The sequence below is a fragment of the Solanum dulcamara genome, chromosome 9 (assembly GCF_947179165.1).
Source record: "Solanum dulcamara chromosome 9, daSolDulc1.2, whole genome shotgun sequence".
In the NCBI taxonomy this organism is placed as follows: Eukaryota; Viridiplantae; Streptophyta; class Magnoliopsida; order Solanales; family Solanaceae; genus Solanum; species Solanum dulcamara.
The window spans coordinates 74,253,763-74,279,484 of record NC_077245.1 but is presented as its reverse complement, the minus strand read 5'-3'; the positions used below and the strand labels follow the sequence as shown (position 1 = coordinate 74,279,484).

The window sequence follows — 25,722 nt, the reverse complement described above, 5'->3', positions numbered from 1 at the left end:
ACGTAATATTAAGTATATATGCCTTTTTCACGAAGAAAAAGTGAAAGTAATTATTAGGTCTTTATCAATGTTAAGGTGCCAAAACATGAAAACAAACATTATTAGATGCTTTATAATTCATGTCGTAATCGATGAGTGTTTATGCTTTTGTGTACAATTTATTCAAAAAAAAACTATCTAAATAAGTATACGTCAATTTTGTCAATTAGTGATTTAACTAATGTACAAAAGTCATTGAAAATGAAAGAAATTTTAAAAAGCGTTATTTATGACAGATTGATTTAGGAGCACATACATGGAACTACACATTACTATCATAACTGTCAAATGAATAGGTTAAATTGAATTTGATCGAATTAAAATTAATTAAATTAATAATAAATAAATTATTAATTTTTTAAAAAATATTATTTCAGCTGAAATAAATTAAAATGCAAATAATGTTTTAACTCATTTAATTTTTACTATATTTTAATTATATTATTTATTCTTATAAATAAATTGAACTGATAAATAGACGAATTGATAATTCACACAAACTTAAATAAATTAAACAAATTATATTTAAGAATTAATTTTATTGGAGACAAAAGGTCAGGAATCTACGTGCTGACAAATTTGTTGTATTCTTTATTTGAATTCATTCAAATGCTTTGGAAACTGAAAGTTGACTCAATCTGTCAAGTATCAACCGTTAATTTCGGAAAAGAATATTTGAAATAATATTTATGTTGGTTTATATTTAAATATAATTTTAAAAGTAAGAAAATAAATAATTATTTTATAAAAAGTAAATCTTTTTATAGACAAACATGTCCATAATACTTTTAAGTTCCAATAACTTGAATTAGTCATAAGTTTAAGAAATGAATATTCGAAGGAAAAAAATTGTTTGAGTATCTATTTCAGTATAATGTCAGCATAAATCATAGGTTTGAAATCTAACTTGATAAAGTCTAATTTGTGTCTAAAATTTTATATGATTAAAATTCAAATATATATGACTGAAATTTAGTCATTTTTGTTTGACTTTAGTTATTCATGTCCAAATGTTCGCGAACATATGATTGAAGTTCCAACAAAAATTGACTGAAATCAAATCAATCAAATATAACTGAAGTTCAAGCGAAAATATTTTTAAAACTATGTTACTTTTAAATATGAAATAATGGTAAAAAGTTAACATTATACATCAACAATTAAACAATTTAACACTCAATAATTCGTTAAATTTATGAATATTCATAGCCAAAGGAATATTCAACCATTTTGCTTAGTCATGAAGACATGACATAAAAGTTAAAAGTGGTGTAACAAAGAATTTTTATGTAATCACATTTGTCTACATGGAATAAGTCAATACAATCTAGCAAATGACCAAATCTTGGAACAAAAGATGATGGTATTTTATGAACCAAAAATCATTTACATCCATCTAAGTGGAATATAATTTCTCTCAATTGAAAATAAAAACTCTTCTTTAATCTCCAAAAACATTTCATTTTTCAACCCTAAAATTTAAACAAGGGAGTTATTTTCTTTAACTTGTCCATTCTTCCCAGCTAGAAGTGGTGCAGTAGTATCTTTATCTTTAACCTGGCATGACAACAAAAATGTAACTTTAATACAAACAAGGTACAACGATTTATTGCACAAAGTACAACATTCTTCAAATTGTTGTGAGGAGGAGAAAGTGAGAGAAAATCAAGTAAATTTTACAAATAGCTACTTCACAGCTCATGAAATTGAAAAAACAACCAATGTCATGAAGTTTCAAAAAGAAATTATCATGAAATTTCACCTTTTGAATTTAAATTTTCTAGGTGTAACTTTAGCACAAACAAGGTACAACGATTTATTGCACAAAGTACAAATATCCTTCAAATTATAGCAAGGATGAGAAATGGAGACAAAATTGGGTAAAATTTATATAATAGCCACTTTGCAACCCATGTAGTTGAAAAACACTACTATCATGAAATTTCAAATTCCATAGATGAAATTCAAGAATAATAGTCATTGAGTCTCACTTGCGCAATTTAGGACTACATGACACTGGCTATTTTTTAAATCAGGTTGAAAAGTGACTAGTGAATGCTATTTTTACGAGAAAAACTTACTTGGGCCATGGAAGAGAGGTCTCCGACTTGTTTTCTTTTTGTTTCATGGACACAAAAATAGGAATATAATCCCATTCCAATAATGGCCACAAGAATTCCAACAATGTTCCTTGAAGTGAAAGGATCATGCAACAATGTATAGCCAAATCCAAGAACCAAACATGTTTTAAGGTGACCTAACACTTGATATGTAACTGGTGATGTCTTTCCAATCACTAAAAATGTGCTGAAATTCACTGATACAGCAATCAAACATGATAACACTATAAATCCCTGCATTTGAGAACACACAATGCAAAAAAAGTGAGTATGAACGCGATATCTACCAACAAGAAGAAAGAAAATGAATGAATAGAGGAACTCCCGAGCATTTGAAAATCACAAATGTGTTGAAGGTAGAAGTGACTCTTGAATTTAGAATTGTAAGTCTGATAATAGGCTTTATTTCAATATTTTTACATGATATAACAACCCAAGTGTCCCATTTAAAAATATAGCCCTTATATATTTTGTTATATATAGAATTTAGCTAGTATAGTCATATATAATCTGTGTATATACACTAATTATGTATTTGGTATACACTTGTTATACATTGGGTATATACTTAAGTCTGCTTCAAAAGGTTACGACTAAGCTCGTATAAATAGTTTTAATAGGTGTCTAGACATGAACTTAGTTGTATTTGAAAACTAAAGCAGTATTTCAAATTGAATCTAAAACATGTTATTTGAAAGTTGAAATTGCGATTGGACATGCATTTTATGTTTGAAAAACTATCTTCAACAACTAACTAAAGAATCATTCTAATGTATAACCAAAATTATTTTATTTTTTTTGGAAAAAAATATAAAGAAAATATGAGTAGTGTTTTCTTACCACAACAATAGGAGAATATTTGTAGGCAAAAACATTTTGTTTGGTAAGGAATTGATCCACCACAGGCCCAGTAACAAATAGAATAGCTGCTTGAAATGGGGCTGATTGGTACAACAACTGTGTGGATGATATGTTGAGCCTCTTTTGAATTGTGTTGGTAAGCTAAATTGGAGAGTTAAGGTCAAATTATGGGGAAAAAAAAATCATAAAAATAATTATTTTATACAAAAAAAAACAACAAATTTCTTCTATAGTAGGTGACTAAAAATTAAACTTCAGATAACCTTTTATAGTAAGCGGATTAAAATACACTAATAACGTAAAAATCCATTTTAATTATCAGTAGTGAAATCAGAATTTTCATTAAGGACATTTAAAATATGAAGACAAAAGTATATATCAAGAAGTTAAGGGATTCAACATAATATACTATATATAATAAAAAAAAAAATTTGACCTTCTATATACAATATATATTTGACCCCTTGTACCCTTGGTTCTGCTCCTGGTTACACTGTCAGCAGGGCCAGATGCATAGTTATAGTTATAACTTATGCAAAACCCGACCAATAACTTGACTCAAATTTTGTATTTATGTTTTAAAAAATACTTTATTTAATATGTATAAATAAGCTATTTAGAACTCGTAAGCAAGAAGGGTCATAATCCAAAATACGTGCTAAAAACTATATTAGTAATCTGTATGAATAAGCTATCCAGAACCTAGTAAGTGAGGTTCCATCCACTGAAAATTCAAAATCCGCTACTGTCGGTATGTATATAAGTTAAAGCCAAATAAATATTGAGACAAGTAGAGATAATCAAAAGGATACAATTTGTCCAGCACACGTTGTAACAATGGCTAGAAGTGAGAGAATTGTTCCAACAAAATTGAGTTGAAGATCAGTGATAGAAGCAATGCCAACTCCAATAAGCAAAATGAATAATGCAAACTTAATATTTTTGCTGCAAATATGTAAAAATAAAATAAAATTATTAATGAACCAAAAAAGAGTAATATTTTTTTATATTTTTAATAGTAGAAATTAAAATTATAGAATGATGGATTTAATTACCTGAATTGTTTTTTCAAGAAAAGGGTTTCTACTAATACTGTAAAAGGTATAATTGCTAGCTTTGTCATCTGCAAACACAACATAATATCATACAAAGAAGTGTTAGGGATTTTATTTTTATTTTTCTTGCAACTTATGGAATTTTTCACCCACCGGTTAAAATTTTCTTTTAAGCAAACAGAATATCTTATGAAAAAAACGTTTGACAACGATATAAAATCTTTTAAGCTATTGCAAAAATTAAACGATAGTCTAATATTTTATTTGTAAAGTTGAATAATATATAAATAAATATTAGACTTGAATCTAACGTTGACTAGAAGAACAATTTTTTAATAGGGGCAATATTTGCACAACATAAAAACATACAAAGAATGTTAGGGACCTTATTTAAAAGAATCGGCCAAATTTGAACAATTTAATGTTTTATTTGTGAGATTGAATAATACATAAGTGAATATCAGGCCCGAATCTTCGTTGTTAAGAAGGGTAATTTTCCAATAAGGGCAATATTTGCACAATCTTTTAAAATAAGGACAAAATCTTAAATGGTAACTTAAAAAAAGAAGAGACATTTGCATAAATCTCCATTATGATCAATTATTTGACCTAGCCAGACTTTGGACGAGTTAGGTTGATTTCATTGTTTTAATCCATTCAAATTTGACCAGATCCGTCCATTTAAATATATATAGATGTAACTATAGTTTGACATTGATTTTGTATTATACCTGGTAGAAGCCAATGGAATTAAATCCAAGGCTAAGGTTGAGAAAGCCAATAGATACACCATTTAATATGCCAAAGAGCATCACAGTCTTCATGTCAATGGGCTTATTCTCAAAGAAATTGAATTTGAGTGCCACATGAAGTGTGCAATAAGTGACCATCAGATGCCAACTTGTTAATGTTGTGGCTATAATTACAAAATAAATAGACATTAGTACATTAATAATCATTGGAAATAAATAAATAATGATCTTCAATATTTTAAATATTGACATTTTATTTTTGATTTTTGTGATTTTTGGTTTACCACATTAAACTATGTTGCTTGAGCTTTTAAAAAATGTTGGCGCACTGATGTCAAATTCTTAAAAGATGTACTACGTTTAGAGAATCTGAAGTGCAACCATCGTCATTTTCAAAGAGTCCAAATGACATAACATTTAACATTCTATTAGTTGACATGAGATGCAATACTTTTGATCACTCAATCATTCAATTAAAGACGTGTTATGATAAATGTAACGTCATCATAATTCTAAAAATACTCTAGATATCACATATGTCCTACTTAAAGAGATCAAAAACACATATTTCAGTTGATTAAAAGTTAATTAAACGTGTTTAGCCAAATATTACAAGAATGTTGTTAATCTAAATATATCATTTTTTTAATATAAAGAGATCAAAAATACATATTTCAGTTGATTAAAGATTAACAATGTGTTTAGTCGAATATTACAAGGATCAAAACGAGAATTTTTCAATAACCGAGGGACAAAAGTGCAATTATCCCATTTTAGAGAGTCCAACTAACTGTTTAGGTGTGCAACAACTGAGATATGCTTTATATTTGCATGTTATTTTATTACAAAGTTTGGTGAGTACTATGATAAACTTATACATTCTTTTATTAAAATAAAATATTACAATAATAATAATATATTCAGTAAATTCTATAATGTGAGGTATGACCGTACGAGGAAGGTACAATATATATAAATCTTATCCGTAGCTACCTCGAGGAGATAATTATATTGTACCGATAAATTCTTCGCACAAATAAAGCATTTTCCAAGCAGTTTTGAAAAAGAAAATATGACAGTAAAGAAAACATATCATTCAAAAAAAAATGAGGAACGCTATCAACAATCAAATAATACGATAACCAAAGCATAAAGAATAACACGTGATAACTGATATCAAAAAACAAGAAGATCTAAGAATAATGTTAATACTACTGATAAAAAATTGAAAATGAAATATTACCAAAAGGAAAACCAAGATTACTCATCAATGCTTTATTGCAAATAACAATGGAAACTGATGATGCCACTGATAGAAACAATGCTCCTACTACACCCAACTGGAAACTTGTCATTTCTCCCATCTTCATCAACCATAAATAAAAAATAAAAAATATTAGAATAATTTTATTGGATAATATATAATTTATCATACTCTAAAATTATCTGATAATATAATCTATTAACAAATCACCATCGAGGATTATGATGGGATGTATGAAATCTCTCTACTGTCAGAGGTCTCGAGTTATTCTAGCCTCTTGTAGGAATGAAAAAAATTACATGTAAGGAGTGTTTCTCTTATAAACGAATCATACGAGACGTGAATTTGAATTAATCAAGTGAATTTCGAATACCCGATAATTAATATTCTTAGGTCTTGATTAGGTTTATACTAATTATAGACATTCTTTTTGGGAAAAGGTGAATGAACCTAAATGATCTAATGGAGTCAAAATAAAAACAAGAAACATGAACTAGTCAAAATAACTTTATAAATTTTCAGTTTTCGTCTTAACGAACAAAATTCATGTAAGACACCAATAGAAAGAAAAAAAAAAACATGACATTGAAAAAAAAATATGGAGATTAATTACCTCTTAAAAATTGTGATGATGTTTGATTATACAAAAGAAAATTGAAGAAATAGAATGAGATTTTTCTTTTTTTCTTTTGTTGGGTGTGCTGTTTGAATGAAAATATGTTGGTACTATATATATATATAACGTTGTTAATATTAGTTGTGTGTTTGGTTTTCAAAGGCCTAACGGTTTTTATAAGCAAAGCAGTTATTATTTGACTTACTTTAGGTTAAAAAAATATTTTACTACTATTTTTTAAGGGATCTTAACATTTTTTTATTTGGCGAATAATTTTTTATACTCATAGTTGTAATCGTTTGTAATTATCGTTGGTATTGGTATACATCGATGTATAATATATAGATACTGATTATATTGATCGAAGTTTGTAAAGAAAAAAGAGATTAGAGTTGTTTTCTGTTATGAGCTTTGTTGGAATTGTTGTATAATGTAAAAATCTCATTTTATAACGATGATTTTCATGTCAGTTTGCACGTATTTCGAGATTAATTTGCACAAATAAACCACCTATGTGACCCAATATTTAGAAATTATTTTAAATTAGAACAGTCGTTTAGTCTGAAGTTAAAGTATAAAGTCAATATTCAGACCATGTGTCTAATTTTGAAAAAAAAGGTCAACGTACAAAAAATGATATATCACCTGGTGTAAATACGTTAATACTTTGATTACTATATCGAATATTTGCTCCCACCCCAACACGTGGACAAGATATTTCTGTCCATCAAAATTTAGACATATATTAATTTAACAAAAAATCCTAATTAAATTAACCCTAAGATACTGGACTAAACATTCACACAACAAAACGATATATATATGTGTGAAAAAAGGTTATGCATGTATTAGTACTTTTTTTCTTTTCCCATTTTTTACTTTTTAAAACTAATACTTGTATTAGCCTTTACTAAACCTCTAAATAGATCTCCTAACAAGAAACTTTATACAATTAACATGTCAATGGCATGGTTTTATTTTTATTACATTTAAACCTAACAATGAATTAATTAAATATGGATTTTAATTGGTCAAAAATTAAATAATCCTTAATTATTTTTCCTTTCTTAATTACACTGAGAGAGTGAGTGATATTTTATTTAAAAAAAATTGTTGGCTCACCTAATTAGGAAATAAATAAATAAGTCTTAATACATAAGCCAGAAAGGTGAAGTGAACATTTCAATATTATGTGACAATGTACCTGCCAATACAATGTGTTTGGTGAGAATATAAGACTTTAATTTTACTCCAAATATGACAAATATTCAACCATGGTCGGGTCAGATATTTTATCCATTTTTAATTACCGCTTATGTTTAATCTGACTCGTTCGTTTCTCACTCATATTTAAAATTAAACCTTATAACAATAAAAGAGAAAAAAAATTCACTTCTTTTTGAGCTAAGAGGATGCATCTTTTTTTCAAATGATCTGAATATTTTTCTTTGGATCGGGAGGGCTTCCACTAGGGAAATGCAAATTTTTCATATAAAATGAAAGAATTATATATTAGAAGAAATTTGACATATTTGGAGTACTATGTCTAATGAAAGATAATTTAAAATAAAAATGGTTATATTATCAATTGAAAAAAAATATATTAGAAGAAATTAATTATATAAAAGTTATTATCAATTTAAATTTGAGGCCTTCATTTGATTTTGGCTTTAGGCCACTAATCTGCTTAAGCCGCTCCTGACCGAGGCCATTCTTCTAAAAAATAATAAAAGCAGGGCAATAGTTGATTCTTCACAATTACCCCATCTCAACTTTCATTGAAAATCTCCTCAATGAAATAATAAAAAACCGTTCGCTTCTCTATCATAACCAACCTCTCTAGCCTTCACAAAATAAAAGTCAGGTTTCGTACACACCACCCTCTCCACGCCCCAAGCCCTCCTCGACATGTTGTTGTTGTTGTTGTTCCACTTATTAAATTTGAAAAAAATTACAACATGATAATAATAAAGCAAGAAAAGTTATACCTACACGTTTATAATGATACATTAATCATACACTTATTAGTTATTATATATACACACATTTTTATATATTGAGTATATACTGATGATAATTACATATGGTTACAAAAGGTGTGCGAATTTTTATTTTTATTTCGTCCAACTAAAAATATTAAGATCCCAATAGAAAATAAAGAAGTAATACAACTTGTATAACTTTGTTGATGTGATTGTTTAATTTTTTTTTTATGACCTGTGATGTCGGGACTAACTTTCACGCACCTCGACAAATTCACGGAATACATGCCACCTCCCATAATTGATGTGATTGATTGACGTCCATAATTATTGTCTTAATAATTTTAAGCATGCCTTCTAATTTCTAGAATTAGTATATTAAGCTGCCAATTTCTTTAATTAAAGAATTTTATTACTTAACCATTTCTTTAATTTTTGCATACTTTAAACAAATATAACTAATTTTTTTGTTCGAGGTCCAACATAATTCAAAGATGAGTGTATGATTTGGTCATGTGATAGGTAGATGGAGGTTGAGTATTCTCAATTTTACTACGAGATTTATGAGTGCATGCTAGACTAGGCTACCTTGAATGATGTGAGCAGCATTCGGGAGACCCACACGTGCGGTTTTTAAAAGGACCTATTCGAAAAACAATCCAAAGTTTTTATGAATCATTCTTTTTTATTAGGAACATCTAAGGGCATCACAAACTTGTTATTGCCTCAAATTTCCATGGCTTAAATCGCCGTAATCCCTGTAAGAAGCTGGCTGCGAAGGGATGACAAAATTAACCACCCATAGAATCAAGAAAGAGCTCTTGGTCTGTCAGTCAACCCCTAAATCGTAATATCTCAAAACAAGGAGGCCATAAGGAAACTTGTTTCTTTATTCTGGTTTTGAACTTCGTGAAAAATCACATTCTATCTCACTTGTTACGATATGTCGATAATAGTGGCAAAATCAGAAATTCTAGCCAGAGAGAAGTAAAACAAATTCAAGTCTAAACCTACAACCTAGAGTAATTTTAAACCCTTTTTATCATTATACTAGAAGCTTAACGTTTAAGGGATTCATAGTTTAAAAATAAACCATTTGTTTTAACCCTATTTGTGTATTGTTAACTTCTCAACAAAGGGAATTCAATTGAATCTCGATCGGTAGGTAAGAAACCATGCTAATTGAAGTTAAAATGGGATGATTTTATAATTTCACCCTTTAAAAAGTTACATTGTAGCAGGTATGTACTTTGACGATATACAATTCACGTTTTATATACGTTATTATCGGTATATAATAGCAAGATACACAAAATATGATCTGCATACAAAGTATAATAGCAAGATACACAAAATATGAACTGTATACAAAGTATATAACTGTTGAATATTTAGTATGAAATGTAATATTTCTCAAAATGGACGTTTTCGCAGCTTTTGATTGAAGGCGAAGCTAGGGTTCAAAAGTGCTAATGAAACTGGCAACAAACCCTCGTATTTAAGTGGAAAAGGATAAAGAAACGTGTCAATTATCCATCCAATTTCAAACCGTGTGCTATTTATTGGCTCTCGGAAATTTCTCGATTATCCAAAAAAAAGAAGAAGGAATTAAGTGCTGAAAACATTGACTATAAACCTTGTGTATCATCATCTATATGCACTAGAAACCTTCCAATATCTAATGGTTTTAGCATTCACTAGCTACATAATTTCACTACACTAACATTGAAATGAAAAGAACAGATACTGAGAAAAAGAATAAGCAACACCCTCTAGAAACCGAAAAAAAGGAGAGAAAATAAGCGAAAGAAGCAATGTACAAGGCGTATTGGAGGCGTGTTATACTCAAGTTTTTCCATGCTGGGCAAAATACGCTTTATCTGCATTTGATAAACGATCTTGGAACATTGCCCATTCATTTCTACATCTCTCTCTTACCTAAAAAGAGAAAGCCATTCACTTTTAGCCACAAGAAACTGGAGGCAAATGACTATCATATTCCGAATAAAATTTGAGTGAAGGAATGGATATGCTTACCCCTTCCCATGGAGCTTTGCCATTCTCGGGCTGACCCTGTGATCCAAGAAGATGAGAACAGAGTCAAAAAGTGACTATGTGTCAGTTGCATTACCAAAGAAACGAGTAATACATGTAAATCATAACAAAAAAAATAGCATATCTAAGTATATAACTCGAGAAATAACCTAGCGGGAGCTTCAAGATCTAGTTCTATACAGGATTAAACTCCTACCAAAAGCAGCATTCTTTCTCTCAGTTCACCACTTATCTCCCGCCAGAGAGACAAGCAATATTTTTATCAAATTTATAGCAAGCAGAAGTAACGATATATATCCTTTAACATAAGTCTAGGACTAACAAGAAAGGGATAAAAATGAAATGGTTTTCAATTTTACTTGTCAAAGGAAAAAAGAAGTGGGATAAGGTATTTGGCTTTATTCATTTGAATTCAACTGCTATTATCGCTAACGAAACACTGGACTTCAGTCCACATTATCTCAAGGACTCAGAAAGGTGAATGCTTTGGATGCTTATTCCTATTAGAGGGTGCGGCAGGTACTTGACATCTCGGTTATCAGAGAAGGGAACTGGTAAGAAAGATATATGCGATTATATAAATATCATGCTTTCAAAGAGCCAGAGAAGATTTGAATTCTCATGGGGTGTTATTAAACTTGTTCATAATCAACTTGGACAGCTTAAATTAACGGAAATGTAATTGACAAACTATCAATCTGTATTCTAGTAACTGCATTAGGTTCCTTGAAATTTCAATTGACTAACCTGATTCCCAAGAGAAGGAATAACTTGATGCACAATCCACTGTGAATCGACCACACCAATTTTTTCATGAGCAGGCTGCACAAACCAAGAGATTAACATTAAGATTATACCAAAGGGTCCACCATGCTTTGGATCAGTAAAAAATTCATAGAAGAGTGAAGAAGACTATTAGTTCCGTGTCTCCGGTGTTATCAATGTTTTCCAGGTGCAGCTCTCCCTCTTTTACAATGGGAGGAGAACTACTAACCTCTACACATCTTCTCAGTGCAAAATCCAATCCCCATCCATGCACCAAATCATTCTATAACCAACCATCAAGTCAAAGTACAAGCATCAGTGTAACATTATAGAAATGGACACCGAGAGGAGATGGAAGTGATAATAAATGTAAAAACTACCTGAATCATATGCCAAACACATCGCCAAGCTTCTCTAGAGAATACAGGAGCCATTATTTCCACAAAACTGTATATAAAAAGATGGACCAAGATAATAACTATAAGTTGCAGGAAAAATTCTAACTCAAATTTCAATCTAACATCTTGTGAAACACAAAAAAAGGGTACAGCCAATGGCATGCTGTTCAACTTGTAAGGTGGAAAATTTCTTTCTATAATAACATATAATGAAAGTAAAAATGACTTGTGCAGTCTTAATACTAAAGAACAGCTAGTCCAATAATAACCAAACAATATAAATATCTCGGACCCCCTCCATCACCCCAACAAAAAGAGGCACGACAAAATGATACAACTAGAGCATAAAATCCAGACGCAACCTAAAAATACTAGCGGATTAAATAATCAACACAAGACTAGACACGTCAGTCAGCATTTTTTTTGTCAGTCAGCGCTATTAGATCTACTCTTCCTTGATGAAGCAAAACTTTGCACATGGGAATATCATTGCCTATCAGGATAATATGTCTTAACCATGTGTAAAATGCTCAACAGTGCTTCATTACTACCTTAGCTGGAGGAAATATAGCTTGATGAAAGAGCACAGCCTTACGAAAGCTGAGGTCAAGACCGTCTTTCTTGCTTTTGGTTTCATGTAAAAGGTCAAATAATTCATTGTGATGTAGGCAAGTAAATACTTAGGCTCACGGTAGTTGAAGGTGCACTAAACGAATTCCACTTTAATGATGTTGCTAAGACAAGCTGGACCAGAAAGAAGCTCAGAGATACGTGCTTAGTAATGCTAATGGTGGAAGTGGAACTCATTAAAGCACATGCTTCGTCTTAAGTTACATACTATCTCAAAAAAAAGGATAATATAGGTATATTACTTGAGTTCTGATTTAGATCAATATTGCTGAACTATATGATCTATTTTAGTATGTGCATGTTTTCAGAAAAGAGCAAAACCAAGCTAATAATGCTATGAGCACACAATAGAGGGGTAGACAGGAAAAATTGTACTCAGCGGTTTGCATACATTAAATATATATATATATATATATATATATATATATATAGAGAGAGAGAGAGAGAGAGAGAGAGAGGGAGTACGCTGCACAAGGAGGCAAATGTGGATCACTGCACCATCCTGGTTTCTCTTCCGTATCCCTGTTTACCACCAACACATGTTAACTTTCAGAGTGGTTCTATCCAAATTAGGGACTAATATTATCAAAGATGAAGAGAAGCTCCCCCTGTGTGTGTATTTTTTTTGGGGGGGTGGGGTGGGGGTTAAACACAACGAACATACTTGTGAACTTCTCTGTCACCTCTCCTCTTAGTCATCTGCCATGTGAGTCCATTGTTGGGTTCAAGACCAGGCTGAGAGATGTCTAGACCATGTTTCTTAACTAGTTGCATATATCTGCCACAGAGTGACGATATTCACATGGAAGAAGATTATAAAGACACCAAATACTTTTTTTTCTGATTTGAAAAGAATAAGAATCATGTGACAGAGCAACGGAAAGGAGCCTACTTCTCGGCATTGAAGTGCTCAACTCCAAGATCTTCATCCCATATAAATATGTAATCATAGGCAGCTACAACATCTGGATGGAGAAACCTTTTTGCATACCACCTGTCATAGAAAGTAATAACAAATTATGGATGAAAAGGGATTGTATTTAACTTGTATACAGTAACAATATAAAAACTTTACACTGTCAATGTATTTTAACCTGTTCTAATATGTAGCCTGTCTTACTTTTCAGGTTACGAGGTCCACTTTTTATGGACAATTACATGTAGTTATTTTTTGTGACCTGATAGTGAAAATTGTTTCACAAAATCAGTGTATCTAAAAAATCAAGAGGATTAGTTATTGTATGCAAACAACAACATTCTCATCATTTTACATCCTATACGAGCCAAACACGCTAATGAAAAGGGACTTCCTGAATTGGTAAGAATTCACTCTTGCGCATAATTCTTGAAATCATGAATTAACAAATAGAAGAGTCGGAATACAAAAGGTAATAACTAAACTCAAATTCTTACCATTTCGTCTGCTTCTTAACACTGATGTGAACTGCACGCTTGGACCATTCAAATTGATCCCACTCACTCGTTCGACCATCATAATGGAAAAGCAAAATTTGGAAATCCTCTGAAAACTAATCCATGTATAAAATATAAGACTCAGTATATGGAATACAACATCAACCGTCAAGAGAAAAGAGAAATAAATGCCAATGCTCCATAATATCAACAATATTTATTCAGTAGAATTGCTTCATTGCTATAACCTTTTTCACCGCTGCATCAATGTTGTGCTTTTGATCCAAACCAACCGTAAATGTAACCAAGTACTTGGGCTTTTTTGTCAGATCCTGAAAATACCACAATTTTTCAACACAACTATACCCAGAAGAAGCACCAACTGAAAAAGACAATTTTGAATATTGCACACAGTCCTTTTCTCAGCCCTACATTCTAGTCCAATCCGATAATAATTGGCCAGAAACTGACAGAAGTTCAACTAAAGTATGTCAAAAAGTTGACAATAAGACACTTCAGGTCAGAACAGGTCATAGTGCATAAAGTTGAACGCCAGTTCTAAAATGCAAGTATAATCCTCATGTGCAGTATCCAATTGCTCGACTTTTAAGGAGCACAAATAAGAAAACCAAAACTGACTCAGACGTACCATTACTAACATTTAAGTATCTAACATAAAATTTGTGCCATGAAGGACAATGATATGATTACTAGAACAGTTGCAGAGTCTTTCTCTTAAGCAGACACAGTTACAGGTTTCATAATCTATTCAAATACCACACGTTCTATTCTTTTTTGTTAAATCAGGTTAAACAATATCATTAGAGATATTTGCTTCATACCTCACTTGGTTCACCCCACAACCTTCGCAAATAAAAATCTGACTCTGAGACCACAATCCCTGGAGGCAATGACTCTGCGCCACGAGGATTTGTTGGGACAAATATCTGCAAAAGGAAAGCAACCCATCAATATTTCAGAACAAATGTCTAGGTGCTCCAGATCCTAAATCAACCATGGAAGTTAGAATAAATATCCTACACCATCTCCCAATGCAAAATAATCATGTATCATGCATTTATGTCTCCAAATTTTTCTTTATTCTACAGGGAATTATAAAAGCTTGTCACAAAGCAAATACAGAAAATTTTGGCGGCTTCAAATATGAACCACGCATACTACCATAACAATGCACCATTGACCCAGTAGTACTCAACTTTCTAACTAATTTGACGATACTACTCACTCAATCCAAACTTTCGTGACATTTAATAAGACAATATGTTTGCCAATAAAAAACATTTTCCTTCGAGAATGTTTTACAAAAGAAACCAACTTAATTCATTCCATTATAATGGTAGATGTGACAGTAGCTGTGGAGAGGGGAGGGGGATCAACTATGTTTGGCGATATTTCTAGATAGTAACACATAATAACAAATGTTGGTAAAAGTGAGTAGTAGTATATATTGGGAGAAGAGACCGTTGAAATGGAGATAAAACTGAAAGCTGATTTCACATATATATCCCCAAGTTTATTTCTCTAAATTTCAGCGTACAGCTTCAATAAAAAATTGCTAATTTGAGTCACAAGCAAGAAACCACATAAGATGCAACCCAGGAAGAATTTAACCTCTTAACCAACAAGCGATTACTGGTATTTAGTTCTATTCAGTTTTGTCTCAGACTAGACCAAGTCTCATAAACACAAACAGTTATTTGCTCAACTTCTTGTGGACCAAGAAAATATGTATTTCCATCTTTGAATATTCAAAATGATACTTAGTAAACAAAAGGGCTAGAACGACAAAAGCAGAAGAACACACTAATTGTCATTGGATGAGCTATATATTACAAATACAGGAAACTATATGCAATAGGGACAAAGGGGCTTTAGTTTCATAGTAACTGTTTTGGTAGCTAAACCCCCCCTCCTCCCCTCTTCCAACCACAAAATGGAGTTAAATGTTATTTCCTTCCACATGGAGTCCCTAAAGCTATTCCACTATAATGATATTCCATCAATCACCAATGAAATAAATACCTGTGGTGTTAAAGGAGTACTACCAGAACCAAGATTCTCCGGGAAAGTACGCTCTATAGCACGTCTGTGATCATCATTGAAGGCATAATCGAGAGTTGATATTAGGCTTGAAGGTAAATTAATCTGCAAATGACCCGAGATTGTAATGAATGAAAAAATTGAATTGGTTTATACCACAAGAACCATGCAGGCATTGAGCTAACATACCTTTGTTAGAGAAACAGATGGAAAAGAAATCCCAACAAAGTATCCAAACACCATTCCCATGATAGTGGTTATAACAAGTCTAGTACTATCATTCGATCTTTTGAAAGCCCCACTGTATCAATAGGAATAACAGAAAGAAGTTGATTTAAGCTATATGTGTTAACGATAAGCTCAACTCTGAAATTCATTAGAGAGACATGCATTATTGCCTACGGACCTGCGGTAAGGGGTTCCCATTTTCACAAAAGTTGCTCAACTCAAAGGTCACCACTAGGCAGAAACCAATTCCTTGAGCATCCTCCAATTTCAAAGAGCAAGATTCACATGCCTGAAAGTTTAAATCCTCTTAGTCATGCGGAAATAAGTCACACATAACAATCACTCAAAAGAAAAAAGTCACACCCAACAACTAAAAGATGTCACCTAATCTTTTAACCTGACATTGTGATCAATTGCTAGTAATGTCTCGACAAAATTCTATTCCAAAAATGTGGATCTGATAGCACATATGAACCATAACTATACAGCAAACCGGGTAAAAAAAATTGGATAACCATTCTCCCAAAAACTCAATCTCTCAATTCAATTTACTTACTAAAAACACCAAACAAAACCAGCTAACAGTTCTTATACTCTGGTCAGATAAAAGTTTTACAATAAAGACATATTTCCTTTCATAAGCAAGTTAAGTTTCTGCTGAAACTTCAACAACATGAAAACAAAAACCTTTATGAATGTAACTTTAAAGTTACAATTTTTACACAACAACACAACATATCCAGTGTAATTACATGCGTACACGGCCTTACTCCTAACTTGTGAAGGTAGATAAACAATTTTCGAAATACCCTCAGCTCAAGTAAAGCACATAAAAATAAACAAGTGTGTAAAACAAATACAAAGTTACCATTTTTACAATTTCCTTAAAAGTGGGGTTAACAAATCTTGCTTACCGATCTCAACCATACACCTCCAGCATCAAAATCAGAGTAAATATTTTAAAAATAAACAAAAACACTTTACTCTCCTATAAATATTACAATGACATGAATCAAATTTAGAGTAAAATATCAACAACGCTGCTGACATTCAATGCGACAAATCCATTCTTGACATAAAAAATAAAAAAACTTCAAAAATTGTAAATAAAATTCTTAATTAAACCCTTTTCGTTACGAAATACACCCCAATCTCCATTTCTATGATAGGCCATTAGAATTATTTTTAAAAAATCTTCAAATTAACTGTTAAAAACCCCAAGAATCAAATAAACTGGCATTAAAATAATCGTAAATGAGAAAAAAAAAACTAGGGTTTGAGAGATTTACAGGTTGCGCCGATGGGTTTTCACGAAGAAGAAAGATAGATCTTCCTGAGAGATCGGTTCAAGGTTTTCGATTTATTGGGTAAGAAATGTTAGAAAATTTTGAAAAAAAAAATATTCGTTTTGCTTTGAAATTGTGAAATAGAAAAAAGAAATGATGAAAAATGTTTTTTTTTTCTAATTTACTATATTATCCTTTGTAAATTACGCTCTCCGTCTCAAAATAAATGTTTCTTTAGCTCATTTCATGTCTATGCGGAGAAATGATAATTACTCCTTTCGTCATCCCAAAAAATATGAATGTCTTTAATCATGCATGTATTTGCATTACTAATACCTAAAAATTCATGATATTAGTAATAAAAAATGTACCAAATAAAGTACTATTAATATACCGAGTTAATGCATGCATTATTTTTGCTAATACACTCTATCATTATTGGTTAAAAATAAATCATTTTTTACACCTTTTCCACCATATTTGTGGAGGGTATCTTTGTAAATAAATATTTTTTTAAAAAAATTAAGCAATGCATGTTATTTTTAATACAATAAATCAAACAATGCATACGAAATATCTCTTCATAATTACTGCAAATATAACAAATGCAAGCATAACTTATACAAGCATTACTAATACACTATATTTAATATTATTTTTATACAAACGACCCCTTAGTGTCTTATGTGTATTTCTATAAATACACTTCAACTATGTTGCTCGAAATCTTTAAAAATATCGATGAGTGTGTGTCAGATCCTCCAACGTAGGATATTTTTGAAAAATTCAATACAAATATAATGATATTTTTGGAGAATCCGAGCAACGTACCTCATTAGTAAGTTAGAAACTCTTATGTACACTGTGGATCATGTATTATATATCGAATGGAGACATTTGCATTTCATGCATCAAACTCAAAGTTTGTAAATAATTTTTTTTTTTTATATATATATATATATATATATATATATATATATATATCAATTTTTTAGCCAAATTATTATTTGTGATTAATCCCATCTTTGAGAATTATGTTATCATGATGGATGCATGGTCTATTACATATGTTGGCATGTCTGTATTGTGTGTCTAATAAATACACTTAATTGAGGTATATAAAACGATAATATACCCAGTGTAATTTTAAAAATGAAATCTAGGAAAAATAAAATGTACGCAAATATTATCCTTATCTTTATAAATAAAAATCGAGCAAATTTAATTGGCCGTCTATGTATACAGCCTTAAAATGATCACATTATTTATGAACATGAGATGACATTATTATATGAAATGGTGGTGAACAAGAAAGACATTTGCCAACATGCTTCTTTCATGTTTTACCTTCCATAACAAATGCATTTAATTTATTAACGCATGTTAGGTAAACCATCTACATTTCTTGATTATTTTGAAGACAAAAAAAAACAAAAAAAATTGTGTCCTTGTATGTCATGAGTTCTACCCTACTTGCTTGACATTGTACTTTTTTTTTCTTGATTTTCATGAGAGGTTGAGACTTGAACAATCAAGAATTTCCATATTGGTATTTGCTGGCAGGACTCTTTCACCCACCAGATTCCACGTTAGTTTAACTTTTGTGCATTGACAACGTATGTTGTATTTCAATTGTCCTTCGTTGATTAAAAAGAAAAATAACGAGTTTATCTACCAATATAGGCTGAGTGAGCTCTTCCACCTAACAGACTAGTCGTTTGGTTTTGGACTCTCAAGCATGTTTAGTTTATAACAATTGGTATCAGAGCAGGTCGATCATTACGTTTTCATTGATAACGAGATTTACGCAGAACAAAGAGGATACAAAAAGCCACTTTTGGCTGCAACATTAAAGCCTCATCTTTCTCTGTACCAAAAAAAAAACAATTCAAAACAAATTCTTGGGAGATAAACAAAAGAATGTGTAGTCGAAACGAGTATGGAGTTATCAGAATCTTGCACAATGTGATGGTAAACCTGTATCGTGGTGAACGGATACTATCTCTGTTGGACTGCATTGAAGTACATCTGTCCCGAGTTTTGCTCCTGCTGTCTTTAAGCCCTTTAATGAAACAGGTTGATTGAAGAGATTCAACGAAGGTAGCTTGGAAGCTTGAGGCATTTTCCCATTTGGCAAGAGGTTCTTGAAATCATCTTTTAGTAATGGCACCTCAAAATCAGCCTTGTTATGCTTGATTACATTGTTCTTAGCTGCAATGTGAGCTCCTGGTTCCATATGGTTTGTTGAAAAGCTCATTTGATTTGGAAAGTTCGGATAAAGGCTAACGTATCCTCTTAAGTACATCATGTCTATCAAGAACTTCTTCCAAGAAGCTTGCCATCCATTTGTTCTTGATTTTGGTATCTGTACTGGATTTTTCTTTGGATCTTCTGTGAATCTCATGTTCATGTACACGTAGAATTCCCTCCATTGCTTGGGGAAAAACACCGCGCCCCAACTGCAAGGCAACTGATGGAGATAAGGTGTGTTTGGATGAATGTGCTTGAAGAACTCAGTTGCATTCCATTTAGGCCTTTCTTTTACAACTTCCACCAACCGTGGCGTGTAAAGTGAGATAGATGAGAGCTCAGGGAGTGATATTTGAGGGTCATAGTGGTAGGCCAAGAGAGCATATTTGATCCAAAGGTAATAGTAAGGGGATACTTCGATGTCATCTTCGAGTAAGAGACCAAAATCATCATCCGATGAGGGGTACCAACTCTCACTAACAGCTCGAATTAGGCCTCCTTGGATTATCCTTCTTCGAAGAGTTTTGGTTCCGTGAGGCCAATTGAATGAGTTAACAAGCTTTATAGTTGCTTCATCCACCTTACTATCCATGTTGAAAGTTATAGGAACTTGATCACCTATATAGTACGCGTCACTGAGTGCCTTGAGAAGCCTTGCTAGTGAATTAGCTCTGTTCTGTGTGATGATGTTTATAGAAAGCGTCATACGGTTCCAATCTGCAAGTACAAATTGCATTGTTCAAAGCAGTTTTGAATAAGAAGTAACGGAAGTACAAGAAACAACAGATAACAGAAATCGAAGGACAAGAAACTACAAATTAAGGCTATAAGGGAAATGTAAGGTATAAGGTTCATCGATATCTTACTTGGCAATGCTGTAGAACGAAGATCAGCCATCCAAAGAACCTTACTGACCGACGATCTAGGTAGAAGAACCAAGTTTGAACTGTTTGTGTTAGCTTCTATAGCCATCTTGAGTGCTTTCATAACATTAGAATCTGCATCAGCTACTGTGATCACGAGGCTCGGATTGTGAATCTTGATTAGTCCTTTCATGCTGGCATAGACTGCTTGAACGACGGGGACTTCTGAATTTGATATCCCGGATAGAGCACCAACACCTAAATCCATAATCTTGAACCTCCTTTCTTTGCATACTATTTGAGGCCATTTCAAAGCTGCAGCAGCATCTTCACAAGGGCAGAAACTGCCTCCTGAGACAACAATGTAGGCCTTTTTTCCAACTGTTGACCTGAACTTTTCAAGAAGAGGCGCGAGAGCTTTAACTTCATCGACAGAGTGAGCGTAGAAAAGTACATCGATTTTCTGAGGATTCATCGCTGCCCATTGCGTTATGTAACCAGTGGAGAGTGCTTTCCACCACTGATCATCTCGGACTTGAACCGTGTCCTTGAATATTACAGTGGTTTCGGATACATAAGCAAGTCTATGCTCACTGTCACCCCATGTTTCTTTGTCATTTGGATCAACTGGTAGCACAAATGAACCAGCATTTCTGTACTTCTGAAGCTGATAACTGCATATATTTTTTTACAGTAAAATGAAATTCTTAGAAACTTCAAACATGTAACTGCTTATTTATAAGGCATAATACATAAACAAACACTCAAAACTTCGCCTCAACTGACAAGTAAACACTTCAACTTCGAGTATACACATCTAGACACCTCAACTCGTCTTAACTATGTCAGTTGAACACTCCAACTGATAAAATAATCATCCAGACACCTTCAAAATTTATGTGTCACGTCAGTGTCAAGTATCCACGAGACACAATGAGGACTAGTTGGAGCATTATTGATTATGCCACTCTGATCATACTATATCTATCTACAAGTAAATTGTATTGTATTTTTCAATCATCAAGTTGAACTAATAAAAGAACTTTTGAAGGAACTAACACGGACCATTTCTAACATAACTGAAGTAGAAAACATTACCTTAAGTGTAAGTCTTCTCCTGTCATGAAAGTGAAGGGCGTCTCGATGAAAAGTGTCTTGACAAGTTCAGCAGAAAGAAACCAAGAACTCGAGAGGAAATCCGCTTGAACAATTCTATCCACAGTGATATTATAAGCAGGATCAGGCAAATAAAGCCCTGCCTCCTTGGATCGAAACTTCCTATAGCTCGGAAAAATGAAATCTTTCTGTCTAAAAGGCAAAATCCTACCGATACTTCCCAAAACAGAATTCTTATACTTGTCTGTCCCAGCAACATGTGCTAAAATCTGCAACATCTTCTTCCCTGGGATCATGTCATCGTCTACGATATATAGAAGATCAGCTTCTGTTTGCAAAGCCATTTGAAACCTTCCATAGTACTTGAAATCATAAGATGAACTGATAAAACTTATACGCGAGTCATTGTAACTATCTACAATCTTCTTGAGTAATTCCTCATTAGGACTTCCAAATGCAACTACCCAAACATGATGAAATTGAAGAGTTTGTCCAAGTAAAGAATCAAGCTGAGCACACAGAGTTTTCCTCTTGAAATGATTCAAGATCACTGTGATTTTTGGCTTGTTTGGAAGGCGTAAATCCCATTTGGACTTCATTAACATTAACTCAGAAAGAGTCTCAGTACCACCAAGATTCTTGTTCTGAAAATCCCTCAATTCTTGATACAACTCTGTCTTCAACTTGATCATAAGTGCATCATTAGACTTCTTTTGTTCAAAATCAATCTTCTCATGTTCACAAACATCAGAAGGACTAATAATTGGTTTTGGTTGAACAACATGACTAACAACATGTGGAGGTATAATGAAGTGTTTCCACGACTGCGCGATTCGCGTAGCCCAAGTAAAATCTGGTTTAGTACTTAAATCTATTGATGGACTCATGTAATACAGAAGGAATGTAGCATAAACAGCAAAAGAAAACTGCAAACAAGTTAATATTGTCACAACTTTAGTTGAAGAACTTTTTGGTGATCTCATTTTTGCTGCTTTTCCTCCCATGTAGTCACTCAACATCCCTTCTAAGGAATCTCCACTTCTTATATTAGGATTTCTAGCTAACCCCATCTCATATGTGAAGCCAAATCAAACTATCCACCTACAAAAATGCTAAAAAAATACAAAGTAAAAACCAAATCTTGAAAAAAGAACAAACGAACATTTTAACTCAAAGACTATAGCGGAGCCAGGATTTTCACTCAAAATATGAAGAAGTCAAAGGGGGTTCACAATCTGTTATAACTTATATATACGTAATAGATAATTTTAACCATGTACGAACAATGTAATTTTCTGTCCAGGGATAAATATATACGTGAAAAACACCGAAAAGTAGTATAAATATAAGTTTTGTACCAATACTTAAATGAACTATCTACCTATAAAAATGTTAATAACAATCATGTAAAGATCAAATCTTGAAAGAACACATTATTTTCAGCATATATACCATAAATATATATACGTGAAAAACTCCGAAAAGTAGTATACATATAAGCTCTACACCAATATTTTCGAAGAATTCAAAATCTTGAAACTCGTTAAGTTAAAACTCTAAAACTGCCTCTGTTGATACTTAACCAAAAGTATACATTTACCAACACATTATTGTCAACATACACTATAAATATTTACGTGAAAAACTCCGAAAAGTAGTATGAATACAAGTTCCACACCAATATTTTCAGAAAACTCAGAATCTTGAACTCGTAAAGTTAAAAATTCTGAAACTGCCTCTGTCAATACTTAAACCAAAACTACACACTTACCACACAATATATGTCAATAGTTGATCAAACAAGGTTGTTCTATGATTGAAAATGAACTTGTTAACACAATAACTAAAAGTGTTAGGACTTTTTAAATATATTTTTTATGGTATTGGAGTTTGTAGAGCAATGGATCTTGTGCAAGAAATATAGTGTGTATATATATATATATAGGACACTTATTAAAAGTATGTGTGAAAAGTAATAAAGTTGGAATTGAAGGAAGCCATGAGAAATGAGGCAAGATCACATGGGGTTAACGGTTTAAAGCCAATATATAATTATACTATATGCTTTCTTACACATATAATCACTCAATTCATTAATTATAAAGTCCGGTTTTGTTGCCTTAAAAGAAGGCCTCCAACTGCGTTTTCAACACTCCAAATCTAATCTTTGTATCTAAACTATTTTTTTTTTGAGTTTCGTAACTTAACTATCAGTTATTTTCTTTTTCTATCGAACTATCAATATCACCATCTATGTATTAAAAACACCTCGATGTTGATAAGGCCATCAGTTGTTCCATTTTCTTAATTGAACTGTCAACATCTATGTATTAAAACACACCTCGAAGCTTATTAGACCAACTATCACCTATTCCCTAATTTTTCTACTTGAACTATCAGTGTCGCTATTTTCTAATTTTCTTACTTGAGCTGTCACCATCTATGTATTAAAACACATCTCGAAGATGATTAAACCAACTATCAACTATTTTCTTTTTTACCTGAATTTTCACCATCTATGTATTAAAACATAAATATAGAAGTTGATTAGTCCAACTATCCATTGTTCCCTTTTTCCTACCTAGACTGTTACTATCTATGTATTAATTAAAACACACCTCGAAACTAGCTAATTAGTCCAACTATCTATTATTCTCTTTTCCTACCTGGACTGTCACTATCTACTCAACTACGTGTGTTTTAATACATATTTAGATGATGATAGTTCATGTAGAAAAAAAAATGATAGTTAGAGTATATAGACTTATAAACTGACGAAGAAGTGATAGTTGTGTTTTTTACCATTATCTCTATAATATAAATGAGGTTAACTTCTATATTTACGAACAATGTAAAATAAATGTACATAATATCAGGTCACTTAAAATCAGTAATTATTATTGGCAAATATCTACACTAAGTAGAAGTTGTTAATGAGTAATTATTATTAGTACTAGTAGTAATAATACTGTTTTTTTCAAAAAACATTCAGTTGCAATTAATCAGTTAATTAATTTATTCACTAGCTAATTTTTATTTATTAGTTCCTTATAATATAAGAAATACAATCTGAAAACGAATTACTTTAGGAAGGAAAAGTATTTAAATTATCAAAATTTAGAAAGAAAAAAAGGTTGAAATTAGGATATTACTCAAAGTTCTTGATCACATGAATCTTTTAAAGAGTAATAGACTCCATGATTAGGTACATGCTATATTTCACTTGCACAAAACTCAAAGAATCACACAATTTCCAAAATGTTAAAACCACTCAAAATCTCAAATAGTCAAACCCAGCTTCCAAGAATTAAAATAAAAATAAAAATTGGTGTACAAAAAGCATTCCAGGATTCGAAAAAAAGCCGCAATACTTCATGAGGTTCGATGGAGATAACATACTGCAAATATTAGTAACTCCTTCTGCGGCTCGAACTCATGTTTTATAGGTCAAATAGAGATGATTTTATATATGTGACAGATAACTTTTCTCGTTGAATTATAAAAATTTATCGCTAATCTTCTTTAACAATGAATTATCAAAGAATCATGTTAAATAGGAATTATTCACCGACATATTAATAACGACAAACCCAAAATGACTAATTTCATTTCCTTTATTATGATAAAAAGTATTGGTTATTTCATTTCAGTTTATGTGAACCTATTCGATTGAGCAAACTTTTTTAAAAAAAAAAACAAAACTTTTGAACTCGAGATCCGAAACTACTTGTTTTTTAATCAAAATGACTCCCTCAAAAGACACTTAAAATCAGACGAAAGGAATAAAATGCAGTAATGAATACTAAGATACGTGTACATTACCTTGCGAATGAAGAAAAATGACATTAATTTGAAACAAAATATATGAGGGCCTTTTCTTCTTGAGCAAATTAAGCTTACACCAAAAAAATGTCAAATTAATTTATGATTGGGCAATAATAGATTGAGTATGAAGAGATTTATAGTGA

The 25,722-nt window shown here is 31.7% G+C and overlaps 3 protein-coding genes across 4 annotated transcripts; all 3 read right to left on the bottom strand.

Annotated features, from left to right (window-relative positions):
* Window positions 1-1,302: 1,302 nt before the first annotated feature.
* On the bottom strand, window positions 1,303-6,801 carry LOC129902925 (UDP-xylose transporter 1). Its single transcript, XM_055978371.1, has 8 exons — window positions 6,705-6,801; window positions 6,071-6,191; window positions 4,807-4,991; window positions 4,076-4,143; window positions 3,833-3,965; window positions 3,000-3,161; window positions 2,121-2,393; window positions 1,303-1,596 (listed from the first exon to the last, which is right to left on the bottom strand). Exons 2-8 carry the CDS (start codon window positions 6,189-6,191, stop codon window positions 1,519-1,521), a joined length of 1,020 nt encoding a protein of 339 aa, XP_055834346.1. The 5' UTR covers window positions 6,705-6,801; the 3' UTR covers window positions 1,303-1,518.
* Window positions 6,802-10,297: 3,496 nt separating this feature from the next.
* On the bottom strand, window positions 10,298-17,731 carry LOC129903929 (uncharacterized). The gene is made up of 15 exons (XM_055979449.1): window positions 17,529-17,731; window positions 16,418-16,528; window positions 16,201-16,312; window positions 15,994-16,116; window positions 14,793-14,897; window positions 14,199-14,282; window positions 13,951-14,066; window positions 13,430-13,531; window positions 13,202-13,315; window positions 13,003-13,059; window positions 11,890-11,956; window positions 11,739-11,792; window positions 11,492-11,566; window positions 10,727-10,762; window positions 10,298-10,627 (listed from the first exon to the last, which is right to left on the bottom strand). The coding sequence occupies exons 2-15, from the start codon at window positions 16,435-16,437 to the stop codon at window positions 10,535-10,537; spliced, it is 1,158 nt and encodes a 385-aa protein (XP_055835424.1). The 5' UTR covers window positions 16,438-16,528; window positions 17,529-17,731; the 3' UTR covers window positions 10,298-10,534.
* A 1,568-nt stretch (window positions 17,732-19,299) lies between these two features.
* Window positions 19,300-23,643, bottom strand: LOC129904715 (uncharacterized). Of its 2 annotated transcripts, none has more exons than XM_055980294.1 (4): window positions 23,526-23,643; window positions 21,737-22,866; window positions 20,642-21,312; window positions 19,300-20,492 (listed from the first exon to the last, which is right to left on the bottom strand). In XM_055980294.1, exons 2-4 carry the CDS (start codon window positions 22,822-22,824, stop codon window positions 19,474-19,476), a joined length of 2,778 nt encoding a protein of 925 aa, XP_055836269.1. In that variant the 5' UTR covers window positions 22,825-22,866; window positions 23,526-23,643; the 3' UTR covers window positions 19,300-19,473. The 2 variants fall into 2 exon arrangements, with proteins under 2 accessions (XP_055836269.1, XP_055836270.1); XM_055980295.1 differs by having other exon boundaries at window positions 21,737-22,855.
* Window positions 23,644-25,722: the final 2,079 nt, after the last annotated feature.